Here is a 25723-nt window from a genome sequence, read left to right on the forward strand (position 1 = left end):
ACATTGTTGTGTTCCTCCAGAGCCCTCTGCTAGATATGGGTCGATGAGGAACAACTGAGTCATCGACACGTTAATCAAAGTACTATAATTGTAAAGGCAGAGTCTGTTAATAATCCATGATATATAAACAATATGAAACAACAGAAGGGAAAGCCTTTTAGTATCTGTAGAATTAACCACTACAGGGTCCTTGTGGAGACAAAATTTCATATTATTGGCGAGAAAATCCTTCATTATATTGTTCGGCTCCTTTATAAGTTAGATTCAGAGCAGATCCAAAACTTCACAGCTGGACATTAACATTGTAATCTCTTATATCGCAGATAGGAGAATGTTAATTTCATGACAATTTGTAATTTCATGGGCTGTGAAAGACATTGATTTAATGAGAAACACATAACAACATACTTGAGGTGTCGATGACCTTACATAAAACCAAGGTGCTAACCTGCTAAAGCCCTAACATAGGATAATACGTATGGTAAGTGGAAGATGTATTAGGATATGGGGAGAAATAATCAACCATACAATTAGAAGATCAGATCAGTTCTGAAAAGGGTTTTCCCTTTCCATAGATACAGACTGACCTGCTGAATGTTTTCAACATTTTCTGCTTTTAGATTTCTAGTATCAGCAGATTTTTGATTTTCAGGTCAGATCAAGGATCTGAAGGTCATGCCCAATCCAGTTGTGAATGGTGATGGATGACTAAAAAGAGATGGTCCCATGAAAAACCAATATTGAGGACTGGATTTTCCTGACAGCTACTTTCATATGAGTCCAATGTACCAGCCCACATAGACTTCCTTTCAATTCTGTATTATCGGCTGAAGATGGCTACAAATTCTGCAGTCTTGTCTTTTACACTCACATGCTAGAAATGTACTGATGAGAAAGTGGCTCACATAATCTATGCAAGTCTTAGCAACACAAGAATTAGGAAGAAATCTGTTACTTTTACCCTGCAGTCATCTTGAGTGAATATTATTCTTCCCTTTTTGTGTCTTACCCTCCTCATATCACTGAAGTCAGTTTTCAACCAAATTGATTTGATCTAACTTGTATAAAGAAATGGTTGATAACAAAGATTATGGGTACTGAGGACTTGTATCGTTGGCTAAATACTTCTAGTTTTGGTATCTACCTGATATAGTGCAGGATTACACAGATATATTTAGTCAACAAATAGACAAATCTAATCTAGTCAACTATTGCTCAATTGTCTTCTTTCAATCAACAAAATAGTGAATGGAGATTTATTATAGTGCTTCTAACAGGACTTATTTAGTAATAACATGCTCTCTGATTCTAAATCTGGATTTTGCAGGATCATTTGGCTCTAGACCAAAGCAGTCTTGGTCCAAACATAGCAAAGAAGCTGAATTCCAAAACTAAGGTGAGAGGCAACAGGAAACACAGAACTCAAGTTGCATCCAGGAGTTGCCATTAAATAGGGGCAAAACTCTTCAATGGGTAGAGTAATATCTTTTCTTTGTTTAATGTCTTTTTTACAATTGCAAGACAATGCTGGACTCCAAGAACTTCAGGTACTGCAGGTCTAAACCCATCAGTGACCTGCTCATTGGCAGAAGTACTGGACTGGGTGCAGACCATGTTGTTGCCCGCAGGAGATGGTGCATGAAGGTGGCATGCAGTGTAACCATGGGTGATTGTCTTGGGCGTTTCTCTTGAGATCACAAGACACTGTTGGACAATGATAACGTAAGATGCTGCAGGCCGGTTTCCCTTGTTTGGTGGCGGGGCAGTTGAGTGGCTTCAGTTGTAGGAGGACTAGGCCTCAGACCGCCGGAAGCCATGTAGTGTGGTGTCCCTGACTGAATGGGAGCTGGTCTCTCCCGTCAGTGCTGCCCTCCAGTGTTTGATTGGTTGAATGACAGGCTGGATTGTGAGCATATATTTGTCTGAGCACTACACCATCAATCTGCGAGACATACCGCTCAGGGACTTCGGCTATATACGTTTTTTTAGCATGACTATGTTTTTTTCTGCTTGCTATTTTGAATGTGCTGTGTATGTTTTGCACCTTGGCCCCAGAGGAGCACCGTTTTGTTTGGCTGTGTTCGCGTATGGTTGAACGATAATTAAACTTGAATTTGATTTGATTTGATTGATCTAGCATGAAGGTGGTCCTGGCTATAAAAGCCTAATCATCCCATCTGCTGCAATTCCACTAGGCAGTGTCCTTGAACCAACCATCTTCAGCAACTTATTCCAGAAGTACAGATGTTCACCAATGTATGCTCTGTGATCAGCTTCATCCGGAGCTCCTTTGAAAACAAAGCATTTCCTGCACAATATTCAAACATGAACACAAGTGGAAAATAACATTTTGTGTCACAAAATGGCAGACTAAAGTGAATCCGACTTTGTCCCCTAGACATTCACTGGCATGTCAATTTCTAAGCTCCCAGTTTCAATGCCAAAGAAGTCACCATTGACTAAAAATGTATCTGGACTAAACACAAAAATATTTTGGCTCCAACAGCAAAATGGAGTTGAGGTATTTGTGATTTGTGACTCATCTCTTGATTCCCCAAAGTGCTTCCATCATTGACCAGGCAAGATTCAGGAATGTGATGGAATACTTTTTAGACACTTAGATAAGGGTACTTTAAATGCAGCAAAAGGGATGCTTAATTGACATACAATGCACCTCTCACATATTCAGTCTCTTCACTGCTAGTGCAACGTAGCTGTCGATACACTGCGCAAATAACCTTCTTCTCCTTAGGCAGCATTTTGTGATGGTGGATGACTGGTTTCCTCTATGGGTGTAAGGTTTCTGAGTTGGCTAATGAGGTAAGTGTGGGAACTGCACTCTTCCAAAGAAGAGCAGGAGGTAATTGACTGAACAGACAGGCTGGTAGTTTGTGAGGAGGTCCTTCCACCACTTAAATAAAGCTTCTAAGCACAGTCAAAGCATAACCTGGAGGTTCCCAGTTCAACCTTGAATGTTTGTTGAGTAGTCATGGGCAAAAGGCTCTCAGGAATCAGTGGGGATACTGCATTCCTTCAAGTTTCCTTTCATCAAAGCTTCTTCAACAGCACTTCAAAAATCTATGATCTACACTGCCCAGAAAGGCAATCAGCACATTGAAATATTAGCACTTGCCGGTTATACACAATCCTCCATTCCTTCACTGCTACTGGTAAAATCCTGGAATTTCCTTTTTAATAATGCTATTCATCACACAAAAGATTATGAACCGCATCATTTTCAAGGGAAATTAGGGATGGAAAGTAAGTGTTGGTTTTATTAGCGATGTCCACATTCTGTGATTGCATAAATAAAACAATGTCAGAACCAATAATTTGGTTAACAGCAAGAGTCATCTTGCACGTAATTACACAGGCCTAAAGATGCAAAAGATTTCTGAGAGTAGTTTTTTCAATAAGTATGGAATATAAACAATAAGAAATGGAGCCCTTCCCATTTCCAGCATCTACAGTTAGCATTGTGCTTCCTCCAGTGAGGTAATAGCCAGTCAAAGTAAAGCTCATTCAGGCAAGACCAGGTCAAGAATCACATCTGTTTAAATGCAGATAAGAATTCTCCATTCAATGGCCCTCCAGCAAACATTCCAGGATTAATGAGAACATTAGGTATATCAGCCCTTTTTTATGAACTACTATGTTGCTGTTCCATAGGAAGGTACCTTGACATGTTTTAAGGTGGTCTTCATCATTTAGAGGTAAGTCACAGAAACATATAGCTTTCCTCCCTATCATGAAGGGCCCATTTCTAACAGTTGAATAAAGTTGCTTTCAGTACCAGGAAAAATCGGTTTAACAATTCACTCCGCTCCTCCCAACCTCAGCCACTGTGCAGCAGTACCTCTCTGATATGGGCATGCCATCTTAGAAACAGCTGCTTTCCACCTGCTATCAAAATCCTGAATGGTTCATTGACACTACTTCATTATTCTTTTTTCACTATTGACTTATTTTGAAATTTATAGTAATTATAAGTCTTTTCCCTTTTCTACTGCTGTAAAACAACAAGTTTCACAACATATAAGTCAGTGATAATAAACCTGATTCTGATTCCTTCCTGATGGTCAGGGTGCAAAACAGCCCCAGAGAAGCGTGTACAATTGAAACCTGATCTGAGACTTTGTTCTGCTCTTCCACATTGCTATCTCACCCCCTAATGCCTGGCAAAACTCTGCTAATCCCATCTTCTCTTCATCTTCAGAGAGACAGAATTAGTTTCAGTAAGCCAGTTAGTTTCAATGATATTTTATCCAAGCATAACTGCCCCATTTGATAACACTTTACTGATATTGAGGATATTTTTTCAACCTCAATAAATATGGTTACTACTCACAGATAATATCCGATCTCCCCTTCGTAGCTCTCCACTGAGGTCCGCTGGGCCACCCGCCAGAATGAATGAAACAAAGATCCCTTCACCATCTTCGCCACCGACAATGTTAAAGCCTAAACCCGTCGATCCTTTGTGGAGAACAATCTTTCTTGGCTCTCTGTAAAACACAGCATCAGAAAGAAGCCAATTAACCAAACAATTGGATAAACCCAAAGTCCTGATACTTATAGATGATTCCGTTCATTCCATGGGCATTAATATATTGTAGATGCAGCCACATAAAAGGATTTAGCAATTTTATTAAGCATGTTCAATGACATGAATGTTTAAACTGAGGAAATTCTCAGTTCAACAGATGAGGAACTGAGGATGTGCATCGTTGCTAATGTGTAGGGAATAAATTCATTCTGCAGGAAATGGGGGGCACTTCAAATAATCCGTAAGACCAACCCACATTCAATCTAAATGAACAGCTTCAGAGACTGTACCTTTTGCTTATTTATTTTAATAATTTAGTCATTCTGGTAACCCACTGGAAGCACTTACCAAAATGCTAGAAACTGACACATTATTCTTGATCCAACTAAAATATCTAGGGATCTGACCCTTACCGTGAAGCACTAACTGACCGGAATTCTGTCCACCTTAGAAAATCTAAGTCCATGAATACTTGCTCATCAGAAAGGAAGGCTGTGTCACCTCTGAAGATCATCAGGAAGTAAGCATCCATTATGGGCATGCCTTTGTCTCCTGTCATGAGGTTTCAATCTACTTTGACTGGCTAGCCACAGCCAAAGAGTCATTTCCAGTCATGTTGAACTGCTGCTCACGGCGAGTCACCACTGAGGTACTCACTAAATGGATGTTGCATAACAAAAATGGAAAACAAATCTGATCAGTCTGCTCCCAACCATCAGCAAAATAATGGAGACTACCCACCATCACGAATTTTGCCATGACAACATTGGCTTCCGACCTCATCACAGTCCTGGTCCAAACATAAACCAAAGAGTTAAGTCTTTGCGATGAACTGGAAGTGACTCTTGGCATCAAAGGAACACCTGAGGAAGTGTGAGGGTGCCATGCTAGTGTGATGTTATTACAACTTGGGGTGTCGAAGTTCAGAGTTCGATTCTGATGCCATCCTTCCTGTAAGCAGATGGGCTTCCTCCTGGTGCTCTGCTTTCCTCCCACATTCCAAAGACATATCGGTTTGTAGGTTAATCGGTCATTGTAAATTATCCTGTGATTAGGCTAGGGTTAAATTGGTGTGCTGCTGGACAGTGCAGCTTGCTAGGCCAGAAGGGCCTATTCCATGCTGTATCTCTAAATAAAAAATAATTAAATCGCAATGCCTTTAAAAACAAACTGGTCAATGTGCTTCATTGGTAAAATAATCCAGTGGTCGGAGTGATACTTTGCACAAATAAAGGTGATTTTGGTGGTCAAGGTCAATTATCCTAGGCCCAGGGTACCACTATGTGAGTTCCTCAAGGCAGCATCCTAGCCCAAACCATATTCATTAATGACCTTTCTTCCTACATAAAGTTGGAAGTGGGGATTTTGCTGATGGTTACATAACGTTCATTTGCAACACCTCAGCAAATGGAACAGTCCTTGCCAGAATGAAGCAAAACTTGGAAGACAATCACTCATTGATAAAGAAATGGAAAGAGAAATGAAATAATGTAGCATGACAAACTCAAACTACCACCTTTGACATTGCTGAGTGTTCCAAAATCAGTATTCTGAGGGTTATCACTGACCAGTAACTGAACAGAACAGGGCCAGCCATATATACAGTATATTCTGTATCAGAGAGTGGGTACATCTCGTGATGAGTGGCTTGATTGTGACTCCCAAGACCTTTCTACCACATTATAGTCAAAGCTGACTTTAATGTCGTATGCACCAGTAAATGTATGTACAGGTGCAATGAAAAACATACTTGCAGCAACATCACAGACACATAGCACTGTATTAGCAATCACAAGAAAACATAAGTTAAATATAAATGATACACAACTTTTCTTTAAACAAGAAAGAACACAATGTGAAACACATAATAACATATTCTGAATTTGCCTGGATTAATGCAGCACCAACAACCCTCAAGCAAGACCATACAGGAAAAATCAGTTCACCGAAAGCGAGCCATTAACTGCCCTAAGCATTCATTCCCACCACTACTAGCACACCATGGATGCTGAGGGTACCATTTACAAAATGTAGCACAGATGCTCACCATTGCAAATTCCCTTTCCAAACCTGCAACTTCTACAATCAAGAAGGATATAGAAACACCACCACCTGCAGATTTACCTCCAGATCTCATGCCATCTTGCCTAGGAAGTATTTTGCCTTCCCTTCATCATTGTGGGGTCTAAATCTTGGTGCACCCTACCCAACCGCATTGCGGGAGTACAGTACCTTCACCAAAAGAGCTGCAGCAGTTTAAGTATACACCTCACCACCACCTTCTCAAGGGCAATTAGGGATTGCTAATAAATGTTAATGACTAAATTTGATCTACCAATAAATAAATAAATAAATAAATAAATAGAGAAAGAGAGTGAAAGTGAGTGAGAGAGAAAGAAAGAAAGAGAGAAAAAAGAAAGATAGAATGATATAAAGAAATATATTAAGAAGAAAAGAAATGCCGGAGAAAATACTCTCTGGTCATTGGAATTTAAAAGGCATTTGAGCAACTTGCAATTGGTGTTGAAGGTGACCAGTTAGGTTTCCCAATTTTCTTAGAATGTTTCTTTAAATATCAAGAAAGACAATAAGTAAGCGCAAGGTGCTTCTGCTTCTGCAGAGTTTATTCCATCAGTGTTTCACTTCCAACTTACCGTTCAGTTGGAAATGAGTGTTAGCAAACAATAATGGAATATAGTCAATGACTGAAATTATGAAAAGGTCTAGACTAGTGTATTAAAATATATTGTACCCGCTCAATTTTCATAATTAATGCGACTTCTCCTGAAAATAATCAGAATCTGCTCTGGGCAAAACTAATATTATGCTTCTAAAGCCTCATGATCCAACTTCCTTTTGCAAAGTACTTCAATTGCAAGATTGGACAGATAAAAATAACTAGATAATTAACAGAGAAGAAAGCTGCAAAGAATGAATTTCAAAAGGTTTTAAAAGGATGTGAGAGAAAGAACTTTAGAAACACTGTTTCAAAAGTTGGTCAACATAGCTGAGGAGTCTCTTAATGATATTGGGAATGGAATGAAATTCAAGGTCAGAAGTAGGGAGCAAGAATTTATCTTTATAAATTCTTTTCTATTTCCCTAACTCAAATCCCAGCCCATTCCATCAGTGTCAAGACAAACAGTGGCTGGTAAACCTAAACATCTATTTGTTATCTCTCACTGTGAACTTTGTGAACTTGAAAGAGCAGGTACTAATGTTGTATACAATCTACAAATGGTCTCTCACACTGAAAGCAGAAACTCTGACAGGTTTCTGCCGTGGTTACAAATGAAGAGCATCTTTGATCCTGATCTCAGAAATTTTTTCAATTGCTACCAAGTTTAAAAATCAATGTGTTTGCTTTTACCTGGCTATCATTTTGCTCCATGCAGCAAGCACCACCTTTCACTGCAAGACTACTTTCAGTTCTTAGAAATACTGCACCTGCACAGCACTCTGGAGCATTAATATGCACAATGCTTTTTTCTGTAAAATATCATACTATTTTTGCCAAATTCAACAAACTCTTCAATAGCCCCAAGAGAGCTGCAAGCATGAAGTATTTTAAATACTTCAACAAAGTAAGCAATAGGTCCAGTTCATTGACTGTCAATAGATTCACATTTTGAATACAGGAAGTTAAGGATGTTTTGCCTGCTGATCGGCAGTTCCAGATATGTCAGAATCACAGAGGAATTACTGTCTTTGTTCAGTTGTGGATATTAAGGAAAGATAATGCACACACAGGTAAAATGGATAAAACATATACACTGTCCTCATTTAAAATTTTATAGAGCTGAGAAAAAGCAGTGGCAAAATCATATAAGTAGGAGGGAAGAATGAACAGCAAAGAGAATTTTGGAGTATCATAATGTAAAGTTAAAACTTCACAGGAGTGGCTTGCAAAGAGCATGTTTGATTCAGAAGGTGGTCAGAAAGAAAGGTAAATAAATGTGATTAAGTGAATGGACCTTGACTTCTATCAGACTGTCAGATGACAGAATCAGATATGGATGGAACAATCTACAGCTTTTAGTAATGTTTCCTTGCCTTCTCCTGTGGCCTTCCAAATGTAGTGACATTTTTAAAAACTACAATGCTGAAAAGTGAAGCCATTGCAGTCCAGCAAACTAGCAGTGCAAGATTCAATATCAGTTTTGCACATCTGCCACAAAACCTTACAGTCATTATATCTTACTTGCAAGTTTGGTTTCTGCTCTTTCACCTTGATACAATGGTCAGAATCAGCTCTGAATCATGCACCGTACATACCAGAGCAAGTGGCTTGATAAGCACTACTAGTGACATAGCCCGCCAGGCTATAGACCAAGAACTCGGATTTAATATAAAGGCCACTTTTGGCCAGAACAGACATGATGGCCTCCTTCTGCATTACAATAGACTCCGCAATGCCCACTCCTGAAGATTCAACATTATATTTTGTTTCATTCACATTCAAGAAAGGAAAAAAATGAACAATATTTATTACACCATACAAATAAAAGCAGTCACAGTTTTCCAGTGTCCTAACTAACCCTTCAACCAATGCCACTAAAACCAACTATCTAGTCAAGTATCTCAGGGAATTGTAGAACATTACTGTGAGCAAGCTAGCTGTCATGGTTCCCCACATTAAAATGGTAACTTCTCTTCAAAAGTTTTTCTTTGGATGTGAAATAGCTTAGGAGGGTATAAAGGCGGCAAGTCTTTTTTAAGCATCAGATCTTTTCACACTGCCAGGAGCTGCAGTGCACTGACTGGTTTTACAAGTATTTCTGGAGTCAATGTGGAATGAATATTTCTGTGGAAATTAAGGATGATAAATCAGAATAAATATGATCACTCATTGACATCAATGCTTCATACTGTGTTGCAAAATAACTCCCAGTTTCACATTCTGAACTCCCAAAAATGAATAAAGTGTACTAGGATGATGATGTTCTATAAAAACAGGCGCTGGCCTTCTGATGCTTGAATAACCCTTTCATATTAACTGCAACACCAATTTCACGTTCTCAGATTACTATAATGTTTTGGTGCCCTGTCAGTAACAGTTATGTTGTTCATTGGCTAGAGGCATCAGCAAGCACTTTGAGTGTCTAGCTATAGTTAGTATTCGCCAATGCTTAATGAGCCTGTTAAAGCAGAGGTGTATTATAGCTGGAACAAATTTTGGCAATTGATCTAGGAGTGAACTGGGAAAAACCATGTGCTGTGGATGAGTTCCAAAGACTAGCCACTGTTCCATAAAATATTTAACGGCATTGAAGAAATGGCCACAATCAGGAATGTGTCTTCATTCGAAACTGCTTAAGTCTTCACACGGATCTATCAACAAATCCTATTAATGAGCTCCCTTGCTGAATCGTCACTTCACAGAAGCATCTTCCAATACATTGCATTGTTACAAGCTTCACCTCAACGTCTTGCAGCCTGCATTCAGTACCAGCTAATTTTCACCATGAAGTGCATAGCAATGAAACAGATTGTATCACATTTACTAGCACGCTCCCTCTCTCCCGCAGGGCAAGATCACAAAAAATGAGGCCGAGACTAAGTGAATGGGTTCAGGTGTAACTGCAAGCCCATTTCCTGCATGGAAGAGAAGCACTATTTTAGCAAGAAAATGATCCACTTCATCAGACTTTTTTTTTTACATGTCATCATGTTCTCTTTGCACCAAAGTTGTTGTCAGAGAATAGCCATGCCATTCTGCAGCCATTCTTCAGGTTGCCATGGTGCCTCAGCCAATTGTCAGAGAATGAAACCTTATGGCCTGTCCAGTAAATTCTCCATTTACATACTGCTCACGGTCACATACCACTTGGATGCTAATGGAGTGGAATATACCTGTGATACAGGGCAACAAGACATTCAGCACCTACAAAGCACCCTGCATTGAGTTAACTGGACCCTGAACATGGAATGGGGGGGTGGGGGTGGGGGCTGCAATCCTGCCAAAGTCCTTGGCAAGAGAGTAAAAGTGGATAAAGTGTCACAATGTATACTTGACGTCCACCCGGAATGTAATCCTAACCCTGCTCCAGTTACAGTTCTGATTGCATGCAATTGGCAGTTTTTAAAGAGGATTTCCTTGCCATAGTGCAGACATCTAATCCACAGTGCCTTGCTGAGATTAAGTGCACTTTGAGCAGAGGTGGGTTCCTGCTGAGGAGCCTTTTCTACTTCCTTCACCTCCTTCTGGCAGCTGCTCCTCTGGGTATCCTCTGCTCGTTCTCCCAGTACTGCTCCAAGTAAGAGAAATGTCTTCTAATGTGGTATGTCCTGTGGTAACTGTTCTCTGCAGAGCCCTTTAAGTTAGCATTTGACAAATCACTCCCTGCAGACTTCTGCAACTGGGAACATCTGTTGAAAAACACCTAATATAGAAGCGAACAACTGAAAAAATCAGTCACCAACTAATCAGTTGCTATTTAATTTAACTGGACCTGTTGGGGGTGCTTCCTGTTGAATAGAGAGGGCAGTAGCTGGAGAGTTGGGTTCCAAGATGGCACCGTTGATGTTGTTAAATGATGTTACCATCAGCTTTGCACATTTCTGGGCATCAGGAATGGCCCTATCAACATCTGTCTAATATTATTTAACCCATAAATATTTATCCATATCATGTACCTCTGGTGGTACTTGTCACCCAAAAATAGTGTTAACTAACCCAATTTCTTTCGATAAACACAAGAGATTCTGCAGATGATAAAAATCTTGACCAACACCCACAAAATGCTGGAGAAACTCAGCAACTCAGGCAGCATCTATGGAGGGGCAAAAAAAAGGTTGATGTTTCAGGCCGAGATCCTTTATCAGGACTAGAATGGAAGAAGTCAGAAGCCAGAAAAAGCAGGTGAGGGGAGGTGAAGGAGTTTCAGTGAGCAGGTGAAAGGTGAGACCAGGTGAGGGGGAAAGTGCAGGTGGGAGAAGAGGATGGAGTAAGCTGCATTGCAGTGAGGGTGGTGTATAGAATCCTTACAGAGAAACAGCAGGAGAAGCAGTCAATCGGATGCAGGTACCTGGGACTCCTGCTGGTCCCAAAATGGGAGGGAGGCCTGGAAATGGAGCTAGAAGCCACATGATTTGATTGACTTTTTCTCTCGTCACTTCTCCCTCTGAATTCCATGTGCCATCTTCACCATCATGTGGTTTATCTCATCCACCTCCCCACCCACTGACCTTCCTCCTCACCTGGTGTCACCTATCACCTGCTGGATTACACACCTCCCCCTCCATTCTTTTACAATGTGGGTGACCGCCCGAAACATCAACTATTTATTCTCTTCCAGAAATGTTGCCTGACTTACAAAATTTCTCTCCGGGTATCTTTTTGGAAATTACATGTCATGCAAATTTTATTATTTATCAATCATTCCATGAAAACCAACCTTGCTGAGTAACAATACCTTGGAGAAAGAATCGTGGAATTCTGCTGTGTTGTGAGCCAGACAGTGCAGTCAAACATTTTAAAAAGTCAGGATCAGAATCAGATTTATTAATTATCATGTCTTACATGGTGTGAAATTTGTTGTTTTGCAGCAACAGTACGTGGAAAGACATTAATTTACTTTAAATTACAAAATGACTAAAGAAATAGAGAGAGAGTGTTCATGGACTGTCCAGAAATCTAACGGCAGAGGGGAAAAAGCTGTTTCTGAATCAGTGAGTTTTAGCCTTCAGGCCCCTGATGGTAGTAATGAGAAGAGGACATGCCTTGAACGGTGAGGATCCATAATGAAGGACTCTGCCTCCTTGAAGATGTCCTGAATGGCAGGGAGGGTTACACCTGTTATGGGGCTGACTGAGTCTAAAATGCTCTCCAGCCTCTTGTAATCCTGTGCATTGGAATTTCCTTACCGAGCTGTGATGGCGTCTGAGCTGTGCTTAGCCACAAACCCAGTGTAGCGCAGTCGGCTAAGCAAGTATCCTTGGCGTGTGCCTGTGTTGATTGCCATTCAGGAGGAAAAGTTATCATCAATTCATACTAACTGTGGTCTCTCAATGAGGAAGTGAAGAATTCAGATGCTGAGGGAGGTAGAGGCCCAAGTTTAGAACTTTGATCATTAATACTGAGAGGATGATGGTATTGAACATCGAGTTGTAATTGGTACACACCACCCTGATGTATGCTTTGCTGTTGTCTAGGCACTCCAAAGCCGAGAGATCCAGTGAGACGGTGTCCACTGTTGGCCTGATGTGGTGGTTGGCAATTGCAGACGGTCCAGATCCATATTCAGGCAGGAGTTAATTCTAATCACAACCAAACTCTCCAAGCACTTCATTATGTAGAGTTGACTGCTCTCGATCGGTAGTCATAGCTCACCCTGTTCTACTTCGGCACTGGTATGAACATTGCCCTCAGACTGCAGCAGTGAGAGATTGAAGATGTCCTCGGTCAGTTAGTTAGCATGGGTTTTCTGCCAAGTATACCACTGGGGACTGACAATTTGTGAGGTTTCACCCTCTTCAAGGATGTTTAGCCATTGGTCTCGGAGACAGAGATCACAGTGTCGCCAGCTGCTGTGGGGATTTGCACAGATGTAGTTTTGTTCTCCCTTTCAAGGTGTACATAAAAGGCATTGAGGTCATCAGGGAGTGAAGTATTACAGCCATTTATGCCTTTGTGCTGCTATTCATGCTGATTGACTATACTGCAATTGGGGAAAGAAGCACTGGCTTTCCCCCCTAACATTCTATGCTGAACACACTCTCTTTTTTTTAAACTGTGCTTTGAGGTGAACATAGTAATACTGAAACTGGTAAGAGTTCCATAGCACACAGCATCATAACCAGTGGCGCCTACTCCTACCTTCATCTTCTTAACTTTAGACTGAATCAACGTTGATCAAAACAGAGCTCAGTGTTACAAATAGGTAATGATTATTTTGACTTTCATGATCCAATCCATACTGAGGAAGTGAGACACTAACCCTTTTATTAAAAGAATAAATTCTTTCTGACAACAGTGTAAAAGGATAGCAGCCATATTATTTCAGAGTGCCACATAAAGAATTTTGTCTCGTTGTCTCACTTGATGCTAATAATTTAGACATATTTTCAGGGTTGTATATTTGTGTTATCATTTCCATCCTGATTTTGCAGCTCGCAATCCAGCTACAAGGAGAGCACCCCATATCGGGATTGGCCTTTCTTCCGCCATTCTTGTTGCAAATATTATTGAGTTGCCAGGTCTTACTCACTGCAGCACACTCAAATAATTGTAGGCTCTAAGGTTGACAAAAGCATGAGTGTGACACAGTGACACAGCAAACAGAGTCATTGTCTCCGTTCTTTACATACCAGAGAACCCAGAGGAAACCCATTAGGTCACAGGGACAATGTGCAAACACAGAGAGCACCCAAGCTCCCTTGTGATCTGAGGTAGAGGCCCTATTACCTGTTTCACAGTGCCCGGTTTTGTACTTTTTCTAACTTATTTCAGAAACCTCACAGTTTCATATGACTATCAGTATGTTTCTTGCAGGGCTTGTGAAATGATCTTATACAACTGGTGAACAATATGTGTTGTGATGAACATGTCATATTGTGTGAGTGCTAAATAAAAACAGAAATCATTAGAAATTTAGGTTGATGAAAATCCGAAAGAAAAGACAACATAATAAGAGTCTTAGAAACACACAACAAAATTCTGATTTCAGATGATGCCTTGAACATAGAACATGATTCCTGCTACTTCTCATGTCTGCTGACAGACTTCAACAATTTCCCTTTGTATTTCAGACATCCAGCATATACTTTATATTTTACATGGATGAACATTTGATGGAAGTACTGTTGTCTCTGATTTCAGTGAGTACAATTCTTTTTTCCATAATAATACCAAGTGCAAGTGGCATTCAAATTGCTAACAGTCACTTCCATCAAAAGCAATTCTGATAACTTTACTAGTTCTACTTAGCATATTCAAAAATGTTAGAAAGCACATTCTTCTGTCTATTTACTTCCAAATCAATGTTAAAAAAATACAGATCAGACACCCATCGCTAAGATGATGTTATTTTTATACAATGTGGAGAACTGTTTTCATAACGAGCAGATGGCAATGTGAAATATAAAATGCTGGGTGAATTGAACAGCGCAAAGTGGTCAGGATCATTCAAGGATTTTAGCAGAGCTCTGAACGGACAAAGTGGAGGAGGTCTCAAGAATCTCACCAACTGCCTCCCATCACTTCAGCACTGAGAGAATGCAACACCATTATCATTCCTTTCTGATGGCACATCAGGGAGATGATGGTAACAAGGCAGGTGTGGAAATGTTTTCTTCAATTATGTGCCGGTAGTACATTCAAGCCCAACAGCGGTCTCACCAGTGGTTGTGGTGGTAGTTGGAATAGGGAGTCTCTGGGCGAGCTCCCTGCCCAAACATTTCATTAATTGCCACCATGAACCTGTATAACAAAGGTGCATTTGCAGAGGGGAATGCAAACCGTGTGTCAGTGTCACTCATCATTTGTTTATTTATTAGCCAACTATCCATAGAGCTATCTATTTTATTTTTATTTTAGTTCTTCTATCAGACACAGCCAAATATAATTCAATGGCCTAAATATTGTTTGGATTCTGTAATGAAACTTCTCAAGGACTTCTCATACTCAGGAAATTAACTTGCTTAAACAAACTGCTGATAGGTCTACATTTACATTTCAAAATGCCACATATCCTTGGGGAACTGGAGAGTGGGCAGTTCAAAGTTCAAAGTAAATTTATCATCGAAGTACATATAGGTCACCATATAAAACCCAGAGATTAGTTTTCTTGCAGGCGTACTCAATAATTTCAAGAACCATAGTAGAATCAATGAAAGCCTGCACCCAACAGGACGGACAAACAACCAATGTGCAGAAGAAAACATACTGTGCAAATATGAAAGAGAAATAATAATAATAATGCATGTGCTTGTTTATGCTCATACCTCAGGTTTTACCGGCTTGAGCTGAGAAAAAATAAATAATAATAAATAGGCAATAAATATTGAGAGAAAGAGATGAAGAGACTTGATAGTGAATCGATAGGTTGTGGGGACATTTCAGTGATGGGCCAAGTGAAGTTGGATGAAGTTATCTCCACTGGCTCAAGAGCCCGGTGGTTGAGGGTTAATAACTGTTCATGAACCTGCTAGTGTGAGTCCTGAGGCTACTCCTGTACTGTCTTCCTGAGGGCAGCAGCGAGAAGGAAGCATGACCTAGATGGTGGGGGTCCCTGATGATGGATGCTGCTTTCTGGCGACAGCGTTTCACGTAGATGTCCTCGGTGGAGGGGTGGGCTCTTCCATGATGGACTGGGCTGTATCCATTATTTTTTTGTAAGGGTATTTTCCACTCAAGGGTATTGGTGCTTTCATACCGGTCAATATACTCTCCACCACACATCTATAGGAGTTTGTCAAGGTTTTAAATGTCACGCCGAAAGTTTGCAAACTTCTAAGGAAGTAGAGGTGCTGCCATGCTTTCTTCATAATTGCAGTTATATGCCTGGCTCAGGACAGGTCCTATGAAATGATAACACTAAGGAACTTAAAGCTTCTGGCCCTCTCCACCTCTGATCCCCATGAGGACTGGCTCACGATCTTCGGTTTCCTCCTCCTGAAGTCAATAATCAGCTTCTTGGTCTGATTGACACTGAGAGAGAAGCTGTTGTTATAGCACCACTCAGCTCGATTGTCAATCTCCCTCTATATGCTGATTCATCACCACTTTTGATTCGGCCAATGACAGTGGTGTCATCAGCAAACTTAAATACAGGCATTGGAGCTGGGCTTAGCTGCATAGTTATAAATGAAAAGCAAGTGGAGCAGGGGGCTAAGCACACAGCCTTGTGGTGTACCTCTGCTGATGGAGATTGTGGAGGAGATGTTATCAATACGGTCTGACTGGGGTCTGCAAGTGAGGAAAATGAGGATCCAATTGCATAAGGAAATATTGGGGCCTAGGTCTTGAAGCTTATTGATCAATTTTGAGGGGTGATAGTATTGAATGCTGAGCTGTATTCAATAAAGAGCATCCTGATATTCACATCCTTGCTGTCCAAATATTCCAGAGTTGAGCGAAATGGCATCTGCTGCGGACAAGTTGCTCCAGTAGGCAAATTGGAGTAGATCCAAGTTGCTTCTCAGGCAACAGCTGACATGTTTAATGACCAACATGAAAATCATAAGCATGTTCAAGGAACAATGAAGTGAGTCTGTAGGATGGGATGGAAGGATCTGGTGAAAGGTAGCTATCACATTAATTTGGTGGATCTAATATCCCCTTCCCAGATTCCAAACCATTGTAATTTCTAAAAGCAAGTTACAGGCAAATCACACTATTTTTGAAATAAATTACGGGAAATGTCCCTTGTCTCCAACAAAAAAAGAAATAACTTTGCAATCTAATACCTTCAACTGCTCCTGCACAGTTTCCCTTCAGGGTTCTGCTTATTTATCCCAAGTACTATTTCCCTTGCAACCTCAGGTTACCTCTCCACATTACGTTAGTTCGTTCTACATTTTAAGAAGAAAATGTGAGTTTTATTTTCAGTCTTTCAGATGACACAAAGGTTGGTGGTTCAATGGACAGTGTAGAAAGTTGTCGTAGGTTACAATGAAACATTGACAGGATAAAGAGTTGAGATGAGAAGCGGCAGATGGAGTTCAGTCTGGAAAAGTGTGAAGTGATACACTTTGGAATGTCAAACTTGAAAGCAGAGTACTAGGTTAATGGCAGGATTCTTAGCAGTGTGCATGATCAGAGGGATCATGGGGTCCAAATCCATAGATCTCATGGAATTGCTGCGCAGGTTGATTGAGTGGTAAAGAAGGTATATAGTGTGTTGGCCTTCATTAGTTGAGGGATTGAGCCCCCTCCTGGGAGTTCACATCACGGATGACCACAACTGCTCCCTTAATATTACCTCTCTGAACAAGAAGGCACAGCAGTGCCTCCACTTTCTAAGGTGATTAAGGCAAGCGAGGCACCTCCCTCCTCTCCTCCACCTTAACGGCATTTTACAGGAGCACCATAGAGAGTATCCTGACAAGTTGCATCTCCATCTTGTATGGGTGCAGCCAAGCATTGTACTGGAATTCCCTACAAAGGACAGTGAGAGCACCTGAGAGGATCATTGAGGTCTCCCTACCATCCATCGGGGACCTTTATCAGGAGCACCACGTACACAGGGCCCTTAGTATTATTAAGGATCCCACCCATCCACCAAGCATCGTCTCTGACTTTCTACCATTAGACAGGAGACTCCAATGCAGAAAAACAAGAATGGTCAGGATGGGAAACAATTTCTTCCCTCAGGTCATTAGGCTTCTGAACTCCCTGCTGCATTGTATTCGAAGTGTCACTGGTTAATCTGTTCCATACCTTACAACACAATTTATGCATTTTAGTTTGTTAATTATGCATGACATATCTGTAGATTTTATCCTTGCCTTCATAAGTTATCATGTGTTATGTGTACTACTATGTTTTATACCCTGGCTCGGAGCAGCACTGTCTCATTGCTATACACATTATATGGTTATATATTTTATATACAAATGTTTGTACATGTATATAGTTAAACGACAATAAACTTGACTTGAAGAGCAGTGAGGTAATGTTGCAGCTCCGTATAACTCTGGTTACACCACACTTGGAATACTGTGTCAAAACCTGGTTGCCTCATTATAGGAAAGATGTGGAAGTTCTAGGGAATGCAGAGGAAATTTACCGGGATGCTGCCTGGATTAGAGAGCAAGCATTATGAGGATAGGTTAAGTGAACTAGGGCTTTTCTCTGGAGCAAAGGAGGATGAGCGGTGACTTGATAAAGGTGTACACCATGATAAAAGGCATAGATAGAGTGGAGAGCCAAAGGCATTTTCCCAGAACAGAAATGGCTAAAACACGAGGGCATCATTTTAAGGTTCAAATTTCCAATTACACTTATTATTAAAGTATGTATACTATATACAACCTCAAGATTTGTCTCCTTACAAACTGCCACAAAGCAAAGAAACCCAAAAGAACCCATTAAAAAAGACCGTCAAACACCCAATGTGCAGAAAAAAATCTTGCAAATATAGCAGTAATCAAATAATATTCAACAGGCCAGGCAGCATCTCTAGGAAGAGGTACAGTTGACGTTTCAGGCCGAGACCCTTCGACTTTGATGTGTGTTGCTTGAATTTCCAGCATCTGCAGAATTCCTCATGTTTACGAAATAATATTCAGAACTGAAGTTCATGAAAGTGGTCCACAGGCAGGAAGCCAGTCCTTACTACAGCCGATCCAGTAGCCTGCTAGTTGCAGGCTGCAGCCTCAGTTTAGTGCAGAGATGAGTGGCATTTGAAGGTACCTTTGAAGGTTTATTTGTCAATCAATTTTTAAAATAAGGTAAAAATTTAAATTGCATGATGATCAGACTAATCCAAATTGCTGAACATTGATCAGTGGTTACATGTTACAGGATGGCAGGCTTTTTCAGAATAGTTGAGGCAGACATTATCATGTTCTTAAAGGAAAGTCAAGTCGAGTCAGCCCGCAAGGCCATCCTGCACACTGAAACTGCTTTGATGTAGCAACTGCTCTGAAATTCACCATCATGAATGTAGATACACTTCTATAGTTGCACAGTAGAGAGTATCCTGCATCACGGCTGGGTATGGAAACATAAATGCCCAGGAATAGAAAGGCTACAGAAAGTGGTGGATGCAGCTCAGCCCACCACAGGCAAAGCCCTCTCACTATTAACTACATTTACATGGAGTGCTGACACAAGAAAGCAACATCCACCATCAAAGATCCCCACCATCCGGGCCATGCCTTCATCTCAATACTACCACCACGAGGAGGCACAGAATCCTTAGATCCTACGCCACCAGGTTCAGGAACAGACATTAACTGTGGAGAACTTCACTAACTACCACCTTATAATTCAAATTCTCAGTATTGTTTTTATTTGAACAGTTTGTCATCTTTTGGTTGTTGTCAGTCTTTGCCAGTTTATGTATTTTCTTTGTAAAATTCCACTTTATTTCATTTTTCCTTTAAATACCAGTAAGAAAATTTATCTCAATGCAGTATATTGTAACATATACGTACTTTGAGAATAAATTTATAACAGAACATCAAAGAGTACAGTAACAGGCCTTTTAGCCCACAATGTTCTGTCACACCAGTTGAATTAGTAATTAAGTGGGTAACTAAGTTAATCCTTCTGCCGACAACATGTCCATGTTCTTCCATTTTCCTTGCATTCATTAGCCTATGTAAACATCAATTAAAAGTCCCTAATGTTTCTGCCTCTACTCCCATCCCAGGCAGCGCACCCATCATTCTGTCCCTCACATCTCCTTTTAACTTACTCCCTCTCACCTCTGGTATTAGACATGCCCCTCTGGTATTAGACATTTCAACTCTGGGAAAAATATTCTGTCTGTCTGCTCTATCTATGCCTCTCATAATTGTATAAACCTCTATCAGATCTCCACTCAGCCTCCACCGCTCCAGAGAAAACAACCCAAGTTTGTCCAACCTCTCATTATATCACAAGTCCTCTAATCCAGGCAACATCCTGGTAAACTCCTTTTGCATCTTCTCCAAAGCCTCGACATCCTTCTTATAATGGGGTGACCAGAACTGTATGCAATACTCCAGATGTGGCTGAATTAGAGTTTCATGAAGTTGCAACATAACTTCCTGACTTTTGAACTCAATGCCTCGACTAACAAAGGCAATCATGCCATAAGCCTTCTTAACCACCGTATCAACTTGTGTAGCCATTTTCAGGGAGCTATGGACTTGGACCCCAAAATCCCCCTGCTCATCAGCACTGTTAAGTGAAGGTCCTATCAGCATTTGCCATTAAGTTGCCCCAACTCAACAACTACTACTACGTCGACTCAGGCCTAGGGGGCCGATGTCGGGCAAAAAAATCTCTACGTCAGGGTATACATGATGGTATTCTTGGATCTCCAGGCTGGAGATCTCGTAGCTGCTTGCCTGTGATGCAAACTCTGTGCATCGTGGCAAGAGGCGGATGGTGTCTGCGTTGAAGGTTGAGATGATCGTTTTTACCTTACAACGCAAAAGAGGCACAGTTTGCTCGGCCCCCTTGTCGGACTCAACCCTCCCCGTGGGGTTTGAGGTTGCATCTTCATACTGCCTGTCTAGGCCAGGGTCTGGGCGTTCCGCAGAGTTCCTGAGCACTCCCGGCTCTGGAAGTATAGGGTTTGTTGGGTTGTCTGTCATCATAGTGCCTTACAAGGCGCGAAACAAAAGACTGTGTGGCGCGCCATTCCTCACACAGACAGTAGGTGGCCGTTGACTCACAAAGAGTTCATCCGCCCTTTGACAGGTTTTGGTGTTAGTCCTGCTGGGTGCCTGCACACCCTCCTCCCCGGTTAACCAGAGTGCACCGGGGGGGTGTGCCGGTTGAGTCGCTGACAACCCGACCCGAGACAGGTAGTACTGGGCTACGTGGTGCCAGTAGCAAGGCAAGGCCCTGACCTGACTCCTAAACAAGCAAACAACTCAACAAACAACAAGTAAACAATGCCAATTTGAAATTTCTATGGCTACTTGGCTCCAAAATTTGTCGAAGTATTAGTCCAAACATGGATCTTAATTCCAGATATAAGGTAGGAGTGATTGCTCTTGACACTAAGGTAGCATTTGACTGGAGTCGTAGTAAAACTGAAGTCAATGGACATTAAGTCGAAAACAGTTGTGCAATCAGAGTTGTACCTCACACAGTGAAGATAGTTGTAGTTATTAGAGGGCAATCATGTCACTCCCAGGCGTTACTATAGATATATCAGCTAGACACAACTATTGTTGGCAGAACTTCAGATGGTGATGAGAACACGAGAAGGCAATGATAAATTTACCCTTAATACTTATCCAGTTTATAGCAACATTAGCTTAATTTCAAACACAGTGACAAACATAAAGATGTTGACTGGGAGTTGTACATCAGTCTCTCCACATACAATGCTTCTGCAAAGTGTTGGTACACAGGTGCCACAAATGCATAATTGTTAGACAAGGAACATTCCACTGAGCATTATTATGTCAGTTAATGGTTCATGTAGCATCTAACTGCCTTGTAAGTCAAGCCACTCTTCCGTAGCTGGAAGTTATTTTGGTCTAGAAATTGTTCTGTGATAGGATTGTGGGCAACACAGTACAGTTTTAATAGGGAAAATACGGCAAAGAAAACCTTGGATTTCCTGTGAAGTCCACTTTGTCTATAATATCCTATCCAGTTCCTATATTGTGTGAGGATATGGAACATAGAGCTGCCCAGATGCGCACTGAATGAACAACAACACCTAAACTGTGCTCTGATGCTACTTCTGTAAGTTTAATGTGTGCAAGGTTGGACAAGGCAGGAGTTACTCATGAAGAAACATACCTGCTTCTTTGTTAGTTAAAATATACCTATAGTACCTGATTAGGTCCCAGGCTGTGGGATTAGGAGCACACCCCAAGTGGAAACGAATAGTTACCATCCGTGACAGCTATTCCTCAAACTATCCCCAATCTATGCTTCAACTCAAATCTTAACCCTCACATACCACACTATATACTCAAAATCAGGAACCTTGCCCTTCTCTACACCGTCCTAATGCAGGGTCACGACACAAAACAGTAATTATCCCTTTGCCTCCATAGATGCTGCTGGCCCATTGAGTTCCTCCAGCAGTTTGTGTTTTGCTCTAGATTACAGTATCTGCATCCCTTGTGCCTTTAGTTCCTCTGCTAATTACTATCTGACTACATCACTTCTGCCCTCCCTCATTCCCCAATCACTAGCCTGCTCTTCACCCCTTATCAGCAGCCAATGCCACTTCTCCCAATGATCCAGACTGATTCTTGAGGTTCCACAGACACCTAGCTTTCTGGATCTCTCTCCACCGTAACTTTCTCTCATCCAGAACTCTTTCAACTCAGCTACAACTTTTCTTTTGAGTGAAGGAAAGACAATGAGCAAGACACACAAAATGCTGAAGGAACTCAGCAGGCCAGGCAGCGTCTAGGAAAAGAGCAGTCGACATTTCGGGCCAAACCCTTCGGCAGGACGTGAGCACATGACGTGTGTAAATCCAAAAATACAGCACACAGTCGCGAACTGTAAATGTTTGCAAGAGAGGGTTAACAAAGCAAAATGCTTGTGGGTCTGCTGTTCTCTGCCAAACTAACATGGCTTTTCAGAAGCTGTAGAATTAAATCAGAGGATTTACTTCTGCTTCTCTCTACAAGGATAAAGATAAAGCCTGTAAGAGGTAACATAGAACATAGATGACAAGATAAAGCTTCATTCTGTTCCCTCTCCAGAAGCTGTGAAATAACATGGTGTCAAATTCTATTAGAACACCTACTCATTTTCTCTTATGTCCAAATATGAACAGAAGTAAGTGGTATGATGCAAATTAAATTTGGGCAGTTAGGAATATGAGAGGTATGGCCAAAAAAAAGCTTCACCTTAGCCCGTCTCTCTTCACTGTTAATGATTCTTCGGTCAACATCCTAATAAATCTTATTTTTATCACTTCATTTTTGTAATGTGGTGGAGTGATTAGCACTCTAGTATGACTTAACTGGAGATTTATACTTTTGAATAACTAGGAAAGGAATATATGCCATTTTCCCTCCCAACTTCAACACTGATTTCTTTGTTGTTCTGCATCTTTCGGTGTCATCTTTTCTACCTTCTTGTTTGTTCTCCTGAAATACATTAACTTACATTTGAACTCGGTCAGCCACTTCTCTGCCTTCCTTTTCTTCATCAATAAGCTTTCTGCCTCACCATCAAACAGACCACCACTGTTTCACCATCTAAAAGTTTGAATATTGTAAACATTAAAGGTGCTGAATCAAAGGTGATGATGAATCAGCATACAGGAGGGAGACTGAAAATCTGGCTGAGTGGTGCCACAACAACAACAACATGTTACGATAGTGTAGTGGTTAGCACAACGCTTCACAGTACCAGCGACCCGGGTTCATTTCCCACCACTGCCTGTAGGGAGTTTTGTATCTTCTCCCCATGACCGCTTGGGTTTCCTCCGGGTGCTCTGGTTTCCTCCTATCGTCCAAAGACGTACTGCTTGGAAGGTTAATTGGTCATTGTAAGTTGTCCCGTGATTAGTCTAGGATTAAATTGAGGGATTGCTGGGCAATGCGGCTTGTAGGGCCAGAAGGCCTACTCTGTGCTGTTAGTTAATAAATAAGTAAATAAATGTCAACAAGACCAAGAAGCTAACTATTGACTTCAGGAGAAGGAAACCAGAGGCCCATGAGCGAGTCCTCATTGAAGGATCAAAAGTGGAGAGGGTAAGCAACTTAGGTGTTATTTCGGTGGACCTGTCCTGGGCCCAGCAGGTAAGTGTAATTACGAGGAAAGCACAGCAGCACATCTACTCCTTAGGAGTTTGCAGAGATTCAGCAGGACATTTAAAACCTTGACTAACTTCAATAGATGTATAGTGGAGAATATACTGCCTGGCTGCAACATAGCCTGGTATGGAAACAGCAATGCCCTTGAACAAACAAATTCTACAAAAATTTGTTTTACAGCCCACTCTGTCACGGGTAACGCCCTTCCCTCCTTTGAGCACATCTCAATGCTATAGGAAAGCAGCACTCCACCACCCAGTCCAAGCTCTCTTCTCGCTGCTGCCATCAGGAAGAATATACAGGAGTCTCAGGACCCACACCATCAGGTTCAGGAACAGTTATCACCCCTCACCCATCAGGCTCTCAAACCAAAGGGGATAACTTCACTCAACATCACTTGTCCCATCATTGAAATGTTCTCACAAACAATGGATTCACTTTCAAGGACTCTTCATCTCATGTTCTGGATATTTATTGCTTATTTATTTGTTATTATTATTTCTTTCTTTATGTATTTGCACAGTTTGTTGTCTTTTGCACATTGGTTGAACACCCTGGTCGGTGTGCTCTTTCATTGATTCTGTTATGGTTATTATTCTATAGATTTACTGAGTATGCCTGCAAGAAAATGGATCTCAAGGTTGTATATGGTGACACATATGTACAATGATAATAAATTTAGCTTGAACTTTGAACAGCAGAAAACATTTGCAGAACCACAATGCAAACTGCTTTACAATTACAAAAGCAATTTCCTGTTGACTATTCCTTCCTGTATCAGCATGAGATCTATCTTGTCACTTTCATATGGATCCATGGGCTTTTATTTTCCTGATCAGTTCGTCATTTGAGAAACCAATAAAAAATTGTTAAAATCCTACAAACCATATCTGACAATTTACTCTCATCAAAACTATTCATGTTCCTTTCAATGAGCAATCCTTCGGATTGTACTGTTGAAACCCTGGTTGGCTTTATCGGCGCCTCTGAAATCAGTGCAGTGTAGCTCCAGTATTCTATTTTTGTCAGGTTTGCTGCGCAACTAAACTGCATTCTGGGATAGAAGAAACCCTGACACACACAGCAGGAAGGTAGCACTTGATTCTCTAGTGAACGCTGCACACTATTTTGTGCGTGTATGCTTCTGTATATATCCTTCTCTGCAGCAGCAGACAGTGACACATAGGTAAAACAAACTCAATAATCACTCCACAATCTGTTCTCATTCACACACTCATGACTACAGTTACAATGGTACTAAACAACATTTTACAACCACTAAACAAAGGAAGTCGAATTTTTGTCAGTTGCAACAGAAGGAGACAAAATTTAAATTTATGTGAACAGAACAGAGAGCAAAGATAGGGCAGGTATACTTTGAAACAGGGAAGTGGGTATACTCTCAAAAATCCAATCCATTAAGATCTGTATATCATTTAAAAAGAACTTAAAATGAAGAACATCCCACTAATACAACTTGAAGGAAATAATAGCTTATAGAGACAATTATTAGTAATAGATTTATAAAGACTGCAAATAGTCAAAATGAATTAGAAGGCTTCAGTGAAAACAAAATCTGTCTGTGAACGAGTGGACCAAGCAACAGCATAAGAATAATACAGTGCAAACAGCCAAGGATAGTTAACTGAAATATGCAAGAATCTAGGTGTTTAATAATGGAAAAATAAAGCTGATAATGCACAAACAACAAAATAATTTGATCGGTGTGATTTTGCTGCCATGTAAGGACCAAAACAATGAGTTACAAGGCAGATA

At 40.9% G+C, this 25723-nt stretch overlaps 1 protein-coding gene across 3 annotated transcripts in view; it reads right to left on the reverse strand.

Moving 5' to 3' along the window:
* The window catches only part of dlg3 (discs, large homolog 3 (Drosophila)), a 404968-nt gene that overhangs the window by 120233 nt on the left and 259012 nt on the right, over positions 1-25723 (reverse strand). For all 3 annotated transcript variants that reach the window (XM_072270742.1, XM_072270744.1, XM_072270743.1), the window contains one exon: positions 4349-4505. In XM_072270742.1, coding sequence (XP_072126843.1) covers positions 4349-4505 — 157 coding nt within the window. The remainder of the gene's footprint in view (positions 1-4348; positions 4506-25723) is intronic.

This window comes from Mobula birostris, chromosome 10, assembly GCF_030028105.1.
Source record: "Mobula birostris isolate sMobBir1 chromosome 10, sMobBir1.hap1, whole genome shotgun sequence".
NCBI classification, from domain to species: Eukaryota; Metazoa; Chordata; class Chondrichthyes; order Myliobatiformes; family Myliobatidae; genus Mobula; species Mobula birostris.